Source organism: Eleutherodactylus coqui, chromosome 2 (assembly GCF_035609145.1).
Source record: "Eleutherodactylus coqui strain aEleCoq1 chromosome 2, aEleCoq1.hap1, whole genome shotgun sequence".
Lineage (NCBI taxonomy): Eukaryota > Metazoa > Chordata > Amphibia > Anura > Eleutherodactylidae > Eleutherodactylus > Eleutherodactylus coqui.
Window position 1 is genome coordinate 909772 of NC_089838.1, and position 13515 is coordinate 923286.

The 13515-nt window shown below is 48.1% G+C and overlaps 1 protein-coding gene across 1 annotated transcript; it reads right to left on the bottom strand.

The window, feature by feature from the left end:
* Positions 1-315: 315 nt before the first annotated feature.
* On the bottom strand, positions 316-13179 carry LOC136613194 (trichohyalin-like). Its single transcript, XM_066594031.1, has 7 exons — positions 13130-13179; positions 5276-6067; positions 4856-5218; positions 3806-4798; positions 2672-3706; positions 1370-2572; positions 316-1270 (listed from the first exon to the last, which is right to left on the bottom strand). The coding sequence occupies exons 1-7, from the start codon at positions 13177-13179 to the stop codon at positions 316-318; spliced, it is 5391 nt and encodes a 1796-aa protein (XP_066450128.1).
* Between the last annotated feature and the right edge of the window lie 336 nt (positions 13180-13515).

Here is a 13515-nt window from a genome sequence, read left to right on the forward strand (position 1 = left end):
CCTATTAGCTCTGCGGTTCCGTCGCGGTATGACGGCTCGTTCTTTATTAGCTCTGCGGTTCTGTCGCGGTATGACGGCTCGTTCTTTATTAGCTCTGCGGTTCCGTCGTGGTATGACGGCTCGTTCTTTATTATCTCTGCGGTTCCGTCGCGGTATGACGGCTCGTTCTTTATTATCTCTGCGGTTCCGTCGCGGTATGACGGCTCGTTCTTTATTAGCTCTGCGGTTCCGTCGCGGTATGACGGCTCGTTCTTTATTATCTGTGCGGTTCCGTCGCGGTATGACGGCTCGTTCTTTATTAGCTCTGCGGTTCCGTCACGGTATGACGGCTCGTTCTTTATTAGCTCTGCGGTTCCGTCGTGGTATGACGGCTCGTTCTTTATTATCTCTGCGGTTCCGTCGCAGTATGACGGCTCGTTCTTTATTATCTCTGCGGTTCGGTCGCGGTATGACGGCTCGTTCTCTATTATCTCTGCGGTTCCGTCGCGGTATGACGGCTCGTTCTCTATTATCTCTGCGGTTCTGTCGCGGTATGACGGCTCGTTCTTTATTATCTCTGCGGTTCCGTCGCAGTATGACGGCTCGTTCTTTATTAGCTCTGCGGTTCCGTCGCGGTATGATGGCTCGTTCTTTATTATCTGTGCGGTTCCGTCGCGGTATGACGGCTCGTTCTTCATTATCTCTGCGGTTCCGTCGCGGTATGACGGCTCGTTCTTCATTATCTCTGCGGTTCCGTTGCGGTATGACGGCTCGTTCTTTAGTATCTCTGCGGTTCCGTCGCGGTATGACGGCTCGTTCTTTATTATCTGTGCCGTTCCGTCGCGGTATGACGGCTCGTTCTTTATTAGCTCTGCGGTTCCGTCGCGGTATGATGGCTCGTTCTTTATTAGCTCTGCGGTTCCGTCGCGGTATGACGGCTTGTTCTTTGTTGTCTGCGCGGTTCCGTCGCGGTATGACGGCTCGTTCTTTATTATCTGTGCGGTTTCGTCGCGGTATGATGGCTCGTTCTCTATTATCTCTGCGGTTCCGTCGCGGTATGATGGCTTGTTCTTTATTATCTCTGCGGTTCCGTCGCGGTATGACGGCTCGTTCTTCATTATCTCTGCGGTTCCGTCGCGGTATGACGGCTCGTTCTTTAGTATCTCTGCGGTTCCGTCGCGGTATGACGGCTCGTTCTTTAGTATCTCTGCGGTTCCGTCGCGGTATGACAGCTCGTTCTTTATTATCTGTGCGGTTCCGTCGCGGTATGACGGCTCGTTCTTTAGTATCTCTGCGGTTCCGTCGCGGTATGACGGCTCGTTCTTTAGTATCTCTGCGGTTCCGTCGCGGTATGACGGCTCGTTCTTCATTATCTCTGCGGTTCCGTCGCGGTATGACGGCTCGTTCTTTAGTATCTCTGCGGTTCCGTCGCGGTATGACGGCTCGTTCTTTATTATCTGTGCGGTTCCGTCGCGGTATGATGGCTCGTTCTTTATTATCTGTGCGGTTCCGTCGCAGTATGATGGCTCGTTCTTTATTATCTGTGCGGTTCCGTCGCGGTATGACTGCTCGTTCTTTAGTATCTCTGCGGTTCCGTCGCGGTATGACGGCTCGTTCTTTAGTATCTCTGCGGTTCCGTCGCGGTATGACGGCTCGTTCTTTATTATCTCTGCGGTTCGGTTGCGGTATGACGGCTCGTTCTTTATTATCTCTGCGGTTCCGTCGCGGTATGACGGCTTGTTCTTTGTTGTCTGCGCGGTTCCGTCGCGGTATGACGGCTCGTTCTTCATTATCTCTGCGGTTCCGTCGCGGTATGACGGCTCGTTCTTTATTATCTGTGCGGTTCCGTCGCGGTATGATGGCTTGTTCTTTATTATCTCTGCGGTTCCGTCGCGGTATGACGGCTCGTTCTTTATTAGCTCTGCGGTTCCGTCGCGGTATGACGGCTCGTTCTTTATTATCTCTGCGGTTCCGTCGCGGTATGACGGCTTGTTCTTCATTATCTCTGCGGTTCCGTCGCGGTATGACGGCTCGTTCTTCATTATCTCTGCGGTTCCGTTGCGGTATGACGGCTCGTTCTTTAGTATCTCTGCGGTTCCGTCGCGGTATGACGGCTCGTTCTTTATTATCTGTGCCGTTCCGTCGCGGTATGACGGCTCGTTCTTTATTAGCTCTGCGGTTCCGTCGCGGTATGATGGCTCGTTCTTTATTAGCTCTGCGGTTCCGTCGCGGTATGACGGCTTGTTCTTTGTTGTCTGCGCGGTTCCGTCGCGGTATGACGGCTCGTTCTTTATTATCTGTGCGGTTTCGTCGCGGTATGATGGCTCGTTCTCTATTATCTCTGCGGTTCCGTCGCGGTATGATGGCTTGTTCTTTATTATCTCTGCGGTTCCGTCGCGGTATGACGGCTCGTTCTTCATTATCTCTGCGGTTCCGTCGCGGTATGACGGCTCGTTCTTTAGTATCTCTGCGGTTCCGTCGCGGTATGACGGCTCGTTCTTTAGTATCTCTGCGGTTCCGTCGCGGTATGACAGCTCGTTCTTTATTATCTGTGCGGTTCCGTCGCGGTATGACGGCTCGTTCTTTAGTATCTCTGCGGTTCCGTCGCGGTATGACGGCTCGTTCTTTAGTATCTCTGCGGTTCCGTCGCGGTATGACGGCTCGTTCTTCATTATCTCTGCGGTTCCGTCGCGGTATGACGGCTCGTTCTTTAGTATCTCTGCGGTTCCGTCGCGGTATGACGGCTCGTTCTTTATTATCTGTGCGGTTCCGTCGCGGTATGATGGCTCGTTCTTTATTATCTGTGCGGTTCCGTCGCAGTATGATGGCTCGTTCTTTATTATCTGTGCGGTTCCGTCGCGGTATGACTGCTCGTTCTTTAGTATCTCTGCGGTTCCGTCGCGGTATGACGGCTCGTTCTTTAGTATCTCTGCGGTTCCGTCGCGGTATGACGGCTCGTTCTTTATTATCTCTGCGGTTCGGTTGCGGTATGACGGCTCGTTCTTTATTATCTCTGCGGTTCCGTCGCGGTATGACGGCTTGTTCTTTGTTGTCTGCGCGGTTCCGTCGCGGTATGACGGCTCGTTCTTCATTATCTCTGCGGTTCCGTCGCGGTATGACGGCTCGTTCTTTATTATCTGTGCGGTTCCGTCGCGGTATGATGGCTTGTTCTTTATTATCTCTGCGGTTCCGTCGCGGTATGACGGCTCGTTCTTTATTAGCTCTGCGGTTCCGTCGCGGTATGACGGCTCGTTCTTTATTATCTCTGCGGTTCCGTCGCGGTATGACGGCTTGTTCTTCATTATCTCTGCGGTTCCGTCGCGGTATGACGGCTCGTTCTTTATTATCTCTGCGGTTCCGTCGCGGTATGACGGCTTGTTCTTCATTATCTCTGCGGTTCCGTCGCGGTATGACGGCTCGTTCTTCATTATCTCTGCGGTTCCGTCGCGGTATGGCGGCTCGTTCTTTATTAACTGTGCGGTTCCGTCGCGGTATGACGGCTCGTTCTTTATTAGCTCTGCGGTTCCGTCGCGGTATGACGGCTCGTTCTTTATTATCTCTGCGGTTCCGTCGCGGTATGACGGCTTGTTCTTTATTATCTCTGCGGTACCGTCGCGGTATGACGGCTCGTTTTTTATTATCTGTGCGGTTCTGTCGCGGAATGACGGCTCGTTCTTCATTATCTCTGCGGTTCCGTCGCGGTATGACGGCTCGTTCTTTATTATCTCTGCGGTTCCGTTGCGGTATGACGGCTCGTTCTTCATTATCTCTGCGGTTCCGTCGCGGTATGACGGCTCGTTCTTTAGTATCTCTGCGGTTCCGTCGCGGTATGACGGCTCGTTCTTCATTATCTCTGCGGTTCCGTCGCGGTATGACGGCTCGTTTTTTATTATCTGTGCGGTTCCGTCGCGGTATGATGGCTCGTTCTTTATTATCTGTGCGGTTCCGTCGCGGTATGACGGCTCGTTCTTTATTAGCTCTGCGGTTCCGTCGCGGTATGGCGGCTCGTTCTTTATTATCTCTGCGGTTCGGTTGCGGTATGACGGCTCGTTCTTTATTATCTCTGCGGTTCCGTCGCGGTATGACGGCTCGTTCTTTATTAGCTCTGCGGTTCCGTCGCGGTATGGCGGCTTGTTCTTTATTAGCTCTGCGGTTCCGTCGCGGTATGACGGCTCGTTCTTGATTATCTGTGCGGTTCCGTCGCGGTATGATGGCTCGTTCTTTATTAGCTCTGCGGTTTCGTCGCGGTATGACGGCTCGTTCTTTAGTATCTCTGCGGTTCCGTCGCGGTATGACGGCTCGTTCTTTAGTATCTCTGCGGTTCCGTCGCGGTATGACGGCTCGTTCTTTATTATCTGTGCGGTTCCGTCGCGGTATGACGGCTCGTTCCTTATTAGCTCTGCGGTTCTGTCGCGGTATGACGGCTCGTTCTTTATTATCTGTGCGGTTCCGTCGCGGTATGACGGCTCGTTCTTTATTATCTGTGCGGTTCCGTCGCAGTACGACGGCTCGTTCTTTATTAGCTCTGCGGTTCTGTCGCGGTATGACGGCTCGTTCTTTATTATCTGTGCGGTTCCGTCGCGGTATGATGGCTCGTTCTTTATTATCTGTGCGGTTCCGTCGCGGTATGACTGCTCGTTCTTTAGTATCTCTGCGGTTCCGTTGCGGTATGACGGCTCGTTCTTTATTATCTCTGCGGTTCCGTCGCGGTATGACGGCTTGTTCTTTAGTATCTCTGCGGTTCCGTCGCGGTATGACGGCTCGTTCTTCATTATCTCTGCGGTTCCGTCGCGGTATGACGGCTCGTTCTTTAGTATCTCTGCGGTTCCGTCGCGGTATGACGGCTCGGTCTTTAGTATCTCTGCGGTTCCGTCACGGTATGACGGCTCGTTCTTTATTAGCTCTGCGGTTCCGTCGCGGTATGACGGCTCGTTCTTTATTATCTGTGCGGTTCCGTCGCGGTATGATGGCTTGTTCTTTATTATCTCTGCGGTTCCGTCGCGGTATGATGGCTCGTTCTTCATTATCTCTGCGGTTCCGTCGCGGTATGACGGCTCGTTCTTTAGTATCTCTGCGGTTCTGTCGCGGTATGACGGCTCGTTCTTTAGTATCTCTGCGGTTCCGTCGCGGTATGACGGCTTGTTCTTTAGTATCTCTGCGGTTCCGTCGCGGTATGACGGCTCGTTCTTCATTATCTCTGCGGTTCCGTCGCGGTATGACGGCTCGTTCTTTAGTATCTCTGCGGTTCCGTCGCGGTATGACGGCTCGGTCTTTAGTATCTCTGCGGTTCCGTCACGGTATGACGGCTCGTTCTTTATTATCTGTGCAGTTCCGTCGCGGTATGACGGCTCGTTCTTTATTAGCTCTGCGGTTCCGTCGCGGTATGACGGCTCGTTCTTTATTATCTCTGCGGTTCCGTCGCGGTATGACGGCTCGTTCTTTATTAGCTCTGCGGTTCCGTCGCGGTATGACGGCTCGTTCTTTATTATCTGTGCGGTTCCGTCGCGGTATGACGGCTCGTTCTTTATTATCTCTGCGGTTCCGTCGCGGTATGACGGCTCGTTCTTTATTATCTGTGCGGTTCCGTCGCGGTATGACGGCTCGTTCTTTAGTATCTCTGCGGTTCCGTCGCGGTATGATGGCTCGTTCTTTATTATCTCTGCGGTTCTTTCGCGGTATGACGGCTCGTTCTTTAGTATCTCTGCGGTTCCGTCGCGGTATGACGGCTCGTTCTTTAGTATCTCTGCGGTTCCGTCGCTGTATGACGGCTCGTTCTTTAGTATCTCTGCGGTTCCGTCGCGGTATGACGGCTCGTTCTTTAGTATCTCTGCGGTTCCGTCGCGGTATGACGGCTCGTTCTTTAGTATCTCTGCGGTTCCGTCGCTGTATGACGGCTCGTTCTTTATTATCTCTGAGGTTCCGTCGTGGTATGACGGCTCGTTCTTTAGTATCTCTGCGGTTCCGTCGCTGTATGATGGCTCGTTCTTTAGTATCTCTGCGGTTCCGTCGCGGTATGACGGCTTGTTTTTTGCGGGACAGTGTGTATTTTCCAGCGGTAACGCCTGTATAATGCCGCCTTCTCTGTATTCTGCAGGTCGATGTGATTTCAGTGATACCAAAATTCTCTAGTTTTTATTAAAGGGGTTGTCCCGCGGCAGCAAGTGGGGGTAAGCACTTCTGTATGGCCATAATAATGCACTTTGTAATGTACATTGTGTATTAAATATTGGCCATACAGAAGTTATTCACTTACCCCTCCGGTGCTGGCGTCCCCGTCTCCATGGCGCCGACCAAAGCCTTCTTGTGCCTGGATTAGACGCGCTTGCGCTGTCTGCCCTCTTCTGTCTCGCTCCGGCGAGCTCGCGCCGCACAGGTCTTCTGCGCATGCGGGACGGAAGAAGCAGACAGCGCAAGTGCGTCTAATCCAGGCAGAAGAAGGCTTTGGTCGGCGCCATGGAGACGGGGACGCCAGCAACGGAGCAGGTAAGTGTATAACTTCTGTATGGCCAATATTTAATACACAATGTACATTACAAAGTGCATTATTATGGCCATACAGAAGTGTATAGACCCACTTGCTGCCGCGGGACAACCCCTTTAACTTAGTACAATGATTTTTTTTTTTTTTATTTACCATTTTTTGACCCCATCACTGTTTTATGTTTTTGTCTATCGGGTTGTGTGTGTTTTTTTGAGTGGCGATGGTAGATTTAATGCCATTTTGGGATATATACAACGCCAGCGGACATGACCAACTACTTCTTCCTTCATTCTGGGACCTGCATTTATCACTGAAAATTCAATACTGGCCTCTGATTGGTTTTTATATCGCCTCTTTTTTGTGCCTCATCCCTCCATCTTGCCTCCCCGTTGCCCTTAGCAACCAGCCTGTTCCCCCCCCCCCCCTCAGTGCAGTTCAGAAAACAAAAGCTAAATTGTGATTGGTTGGTAATCGAGTCGTATTCTTGTGTCAGAAAGAAATACCGTCCAACGTAAACGAGGGTGTGGTTAGGGGTGTGGCTTATCACAACGCATATTTTTAACTATTCTAGTGGCCCTAACTAGTAGTTATGCCTAACCTTTGTAGCCCCAGTAGTAATAGTGACCCCCATAAGCCTCAGCGCAGACTCTAGAGGGAGGAGTCTAGGGTTCTCTGTGCATTCAGCGGGCGGCGCCGGGACAAGTCCTCAGTTACGTGAAAGCGCTGTTTTCTGCCCGGCCGGCGCTGCTCCATGCAGGCAATTGTTTTTTAGCTCTAATAGATAAAAATGAAATAGCAGCACCGCTTTCAGGAGAGATTACCGGCCAGGTCACAACCCTAATTGGTAATAAGAGCAACACGTCCCCTTAATAGCCAATCAGATTGCAGCTTTTCCAAATCCAAAATAATGAGACTTATGGAGAAAGTAATGAGCTTCATGAGCTGCTGCTATATGGTGCGGCGCTCCGTCAACGGCCGGCTTGTCTCTTGTTTAAAGGGATTTTCCACCCGGAATGTAAATAACATAAAAATATTAGTAAACTAGCTTACCCCTCACGCGTTGCTACGAAGACAGACAGACATACATACATACATTCGTTTTTATATATCTAGATAACAACCAATCACAGCGCAGCTTTCATGTTACCTCAGCGGTAAGAGAAATAACAACCAATCACAGAGCAGCTTTCATTTAACCTCAGTATAATATATAACAACCAATCACAGCACAGCTTTCATGTTACCTCAGTATAATATATAACAACCAATCACAGTGCAGCTTTCATGTTACCTCAGCAGTATAATATATAACAACCAATCACAGCGCAGCTTTCATGTTACCTCAGTATAATATATAACAACCAATCACAGCGCAGCTTTCATTTAACCTCAGTATAATATATAACAACCAATCACAGCACAGCTTTCATGTTACCTCAGTATAATATATAACAACCAATCACAGTGCAGCTTTCATGTTACCTCAGCGGTATAATATATAACAACCAATCACAGCACAGCTTTCATGTTACCTCAGTATAATATATAACAACCAATCACAGCACAGCTTTCATGTTACCTCAGTATAATATATAACAACCAATCACAGTGCAGCTTTCATGTTTCCTCAGTATAATATATAACAACCAATCACAGCACAGCTTTCATGTTACCTCAGCAGTATAATATATAACAACCAATCACAGCGCAGCTTTCATGTTACCTCAGTATAATATATAACAACCAATCACAGTGCAGCTTTCATGTTACCTCAGCGGTATAATATATAACAACCAATCACAGCACAGCTTTCATGTTACCTCAGTATAATATATAACAACCAATCACAGCACAGCTTTCATGTTACCTCAGCAGTATAATATATAACAACCAATCACAGTGCAGCATTCATTTTAACTCAGCGGTATAATATATAACAACCAATCACAGCACAGCTTTCATGTTACCTCACTATAATATATAACAACCAATCACAGTGCAGCTTTCATGTTTCCTCAGTATAATATATAACAACCAATCACAGTGCAGCTTTCATGTTTCCTCAGTATAATATATAACAACCAATCACAGTGCAGCTTTCATGTTACCTCAGTATAATATATAACAACCAATCACAGCGCAGCTTTCATGTTACCTCAGTATAATATATAACAACCAATCACAGCACAGCTTTCATGTTACCTCAGTATAATATATAACAACCAATCACAGTGCAGCTTTCATGTTTCCTCAGTATAATATATAACAACCAATCACAGCGCAGCTTTCATGTTACCTCAGCGGTATCATATATAACAACCAATCACAGCACAGCTTTCATGTTACCTCAGCGGTATAATATATAACAACCAATCACAGCACAGCTTTCATGTTACCTCAGCGGTATCATATATAACAACCAATCACAGCACAGCTTTCATGTTACCTCAGCAGTATAATATATAACAACCAATCACAGCACAGCTTTCATGTTACCTCAGCGGTATCATATATAACAACCAATCACAGCGCAGCTCACATGTTACCTCAGTATAATATATAACAACCAATCACAGCGCAACTTTCATGTTACCTCAGTATAATATATAACAACCAATCACAGCGCAGCTTTCATGTTACCTCAGTATAATATATAACAACCAATCACAGCGTAGCTTTCATGTTACCTCAGCGGTATCATATATAACAACCAATCACAGCGCAACTTTCATGTTACCTCAGTATAATATATAACAACCAATCACAGTGCAGCTTTCATGTTACCTCAGCGGTATCATATATAACAACCAATCACAGCGCAGCTCACATGTTACCTCAGTATAATATATAACAACCAATCACAGCGCAACTTTCATGTTACCTCAGTATAATATATAACAACCAATCACAGCGCAGCTTTCATGTTACCTCAGCAGTATAATATATAACAACCAATCACAGCACAGCTTTCATGTTACCTCAGTATAATATATAACAACCAATCACAGCACAGCTTTCATGTTACCTCAGTATAATATATAATAACCAATCACAGAGCAGCTTTCATGTTACCTCAGCAGTATAATATATAACAACCAATCACAGCGCAGCTTTCATGTTACCCCAGTATAATATATAACAACCAATCACAGCACAGCTTTCATGTTACCTCAGTATAATATATAACAACCAATCACAGCACAGCTTTTATTTTACCTCAGCATTCTCAATATCCAGCAATTGTCTTGTGATACGTTCGGCGGATGCATCATCTTGTAGTTGAACACGCCTCCCGTTGCTTGTAATGCCTTTTGCTTTTGTGCTTGAGATGGAAATCAAACGATCTTTGTCTGGGGGGCATAACTGTCGACGACGCTCGCAGGATAGTTGTACTATGCCAGTAATCTTCCCAGGAGTGTACTCAACAACTTCCCAAAGTGTCATGGCGATCGGATGAATGGTGTAGTAGCGCATAAAGGACAAACAGACATTCATTTATATATATATACACATGACATCAGGAAGTGAGAGAATTACATTCCGTACGTAAAATTTGGATGCTAATTCTTTTGCGATTAGAATTGAATAATCGAGTTTGTTCCCATTAGCTTTTCCTATTTATGACATAATCAATGCTCGAGCCAAATTACATGTTTCTACAACATCGGGAAGTGAGAGAATTAGTGGCAGTGATGGAAATCAAACGATCTACGTGGGGGTCGTAACTGTCGACGACGCGCGCACGCGCGCCATTTATCGTAGGATAGTTGTACTATGCCTATAATCTTCCCAGGAGTGTACTCAGCAACTTCCCAAAGTGTCATGGCGATCGGATGAATGGTGTAGTAGCGCATAAAGGACAAACAGACACGCATACAGACATACATTCAATTTTGTATATATAGATTGGCTAGAGTTCAGCAGTCGCGTTCCTTCTGGTGGCCGAGAGTCGGCGTTCTGTTCAACCGCGGCGGAGAACGGAAAGTAGAGCGGGGGCGGTTGTGACTAAGATAATCCTGCCATATCTAGCGCACGTCATATGTACACACCGTGCTGATACTGCTGCCTCGGGGCTCCTTCACACCGCTGATCGCAACATCGCCGCCAGAAAATCGCTGCAAAATTGCAACTTTCTTCTCGTGGTTTTTGAGCCTCAGCGCTGCTTTCTCTCACAAACATGGCTGCCGCTGCAGTTTTTGGCGTGAGAGTCAGTAGGACTTTAGAATGTTACCCTGCGAGCTCCTACCTTGCGCTGCGATAAAATGGAGGTTTCAGAGGGAAACATGGGAGATGAGCAAAACGCAGAAAATCGGTCAGGCTGCAATTTTTTTTCTCGCAACATCGCATGAGTGAAAACATTGCAAATATGAAGGAAGCCATTGAAGAGCGTGGATCCCATAAGGGCGCCCACCCACTGGCGATTTTTTTTCCTGCGATGTTTTGCGTTTTTTCTCAAGAGCAATTAGTATAGAATGTGTTCTTGTCTATCTGGGGTTTTTTTTTCCGTTTCGTGCGGTTTTTTCACATAGGAACTGTCAGTTGCATATGTGTCCTTATTTTTCTCTTAATGCACCCATGATTGTCAATGGAGGGCTGCAAAAAACGGCGCAATAACAGGCCGCGAAAAACACGCGAAAACGCCGCGTTTTTCACGCGCGAAAATCGGCAACGCAAGTGGGTAGGCGCCCTTATACTGCATCTTCACTCATGTCGCAAAATCGTGCAATTTTATTGCCAGTGTAAGGGCAGCCTTGGCGGGTCTCACACAAACGGATTTTAATTGCAGATTCCGCGATCGCCGCCCGCTCACAAGATCCACGGTAAACGGGCTTCGAAAGGCACATATTTTCGCCTTTTCCTTCACATTTGTGGATACAAATTGCGAGTTCCGCAGGCTTAAAGAACACAGAATGCTCTGTTTTAGCGAAGTCCACGGATGCGAGGGTTCCGTCGCCGATACACAATTAACATTCATAGCAAAGTAGAAAAGCCGGAATGCCGGCTGGAGAGGAGCGACAGATCGTTCTTCCGCACAGTCGATGCGGTGTGCATATGCGTACATCCATGCGGGAAAACCGCTGCCATTCGCAATCTTCTGCGATCGTTTATATTTACTTTCCTCGAATGATTGCAGCTCTTCTGCTGCAGAAATCCGAATCCAACCCGTTGGTGTGAGCCCGACCTTCTGTAGCCCCAATAATATCACCCTGACGCCCTGATAATACTGCCTGTACTGCCCACATAATGTCACCATGTAGTGCAATGATCAGCCTGACCATACTGCTATGTACAGTCCATGTACTACAGCCTTATAGTGCCACGATTTATACAAAACATATACCGCCATATACACCCCACATGATATCACCATGTACTGCCACGTTCATTCTGCCTTCTACAGTCCACATATTGCTATATAATACTACCTCATAAGCCCAGACACTTTTACTATGTACCGCTATCTTAATACTACCATATAAAGCCCACATAATGACACCATACATGCAATGATAGTACATAATAGCACCATGATAATACTGCCATACGTGGACCATTTAATTCAGCCTTCTAGTGCCACAATTATACCGTTATATACCGCCCACATATCACTGTACATAAAACTGCCATATGCATCCCATATAATTACACACTATAGTGCAAAGACAATCCGGCACATAAAATATCACCAAGCTCCTACTGCCATATACAAGCCACATAATATTACCACATAGTGCCCAGATGATGTGCCATATCCAAATAACATCCCATTCCCATCCTTGGAGGTCTTCTTAGGAAATGGGATTCCTGGGGATGGCTTGGCTACGTGATATTGTGAGATGTAATCTCATTTATACATTCGTGCGTCTCAAGAATGGCGCACGTGTGAAGCAGGTTGTGTGGGTCGTACTGGCTCCCTCAAGTGCTCACAACTAAGTGGCATTATAAATAAACGCCCCGTGTAGGGAGGGAACCTTCATGCAGAATCCAGTACTGATGTGGAGCTTTCCCAGGTAGTGATTCGTGTCCGTCCTGTCCTGAGGCGCGGTGGACCGCCCGGCGGGGAAAACCATTTCCCCATTCTTCTGAATGTTGGAATGTTAAATATGTATGAAAAAGACTGAGAAAACCCCTTTTAATTATCACCTACACAAAGCAGTAACCCTGCTACCTGGTGATAGGCTGGCGCCAGGTATTCAGGGCACGCATGGAGAACATCAAGTATAAGCCGGTGGATGACTCACACCTGCTGCAATGAAAAGGTAAGAACTCCGGACTACTCAGATGTTACTGACGCCTGAGTCACAAATGCATTTCATGTGGATAATTAGTCCTGTCCTGAGGGTGGAGGCACAGCAGACCTCGGACCTGAGGGTGGAGGCATAGCAGACCTCGGACCTGAGGGTGGAGGCACAGCAGACCTCGGACCTGAGGGTGGAGGCACAGCAGACCTCGGACCTGAGGGTGGAGGCACAGCAGACCTCGGACCTGAGGGTGAAGGCACAGCAGACCGCGGACCTGAGGGTGGAGGCATAGCAGACCGCGGACCTGAGGGTGGAGGCACAGCAGACCGCGGACCTGAGGGTGGAGGCACAGCAGACCGCGGACCTGAGGGTGGAGGCACAGCAGACCGCGGATCTCATAATGTCACTCGCACCGGGGTGGACCTACCGCACAATCCGTAACACATGTGCTGCTGTTTCTATGCAGAAGGCAGCCATGGTGTTCTAATCCTGGACAATCCCTTTAATGCCCTGTCAGTGACCAATGGCTGCCCATGGCAGCTCTATTATTTGGGCAGCACTGATGTATGGCAGTAATGAGGATGCCCGCTTGTACTGGCAGGGAGGAGCATCAGCCCCGGAGCATGACCTATCTGTAGCAGGGACTGTAGAAGCATGGCAGCCAGTTTCCCCCATTTGCCCGTCATGTAGAATCATTACATCTCAGCTTCTAATATTTTCTAATTATGACCGGACTACAAGGAGCAGAAAGCGCTGAGATCGCCGACTGACCACACGGAACCCATCACTGGACATGATCTGTGCTGCCTACTT

Excerpts from the sequence above, each read along its gene's own strand:
- LOC136613194 (XM_066594031.1), bottom strand. The coding sequence starts at position 13,179 with ATGGCTGCCTTCTGCATAGAAACAGCAGCACATGTGTTACGGATTGTG. Across the intron at positions 3,707-3,805 it reads GAAGAACGAGCCGTCATACC|AGATAATAAAGAACGAGCCG; the intron begins GCGACGGAACCG and ends ACGGAACCGCAG. Across the intron at positions 2,573-2,671 it reads AAAGAACGAGCCGTCATACC|AGATACTAAAGAACGAGCCG; the intron begins GCGACGGAACCG and ends ACGGAACCGCAG.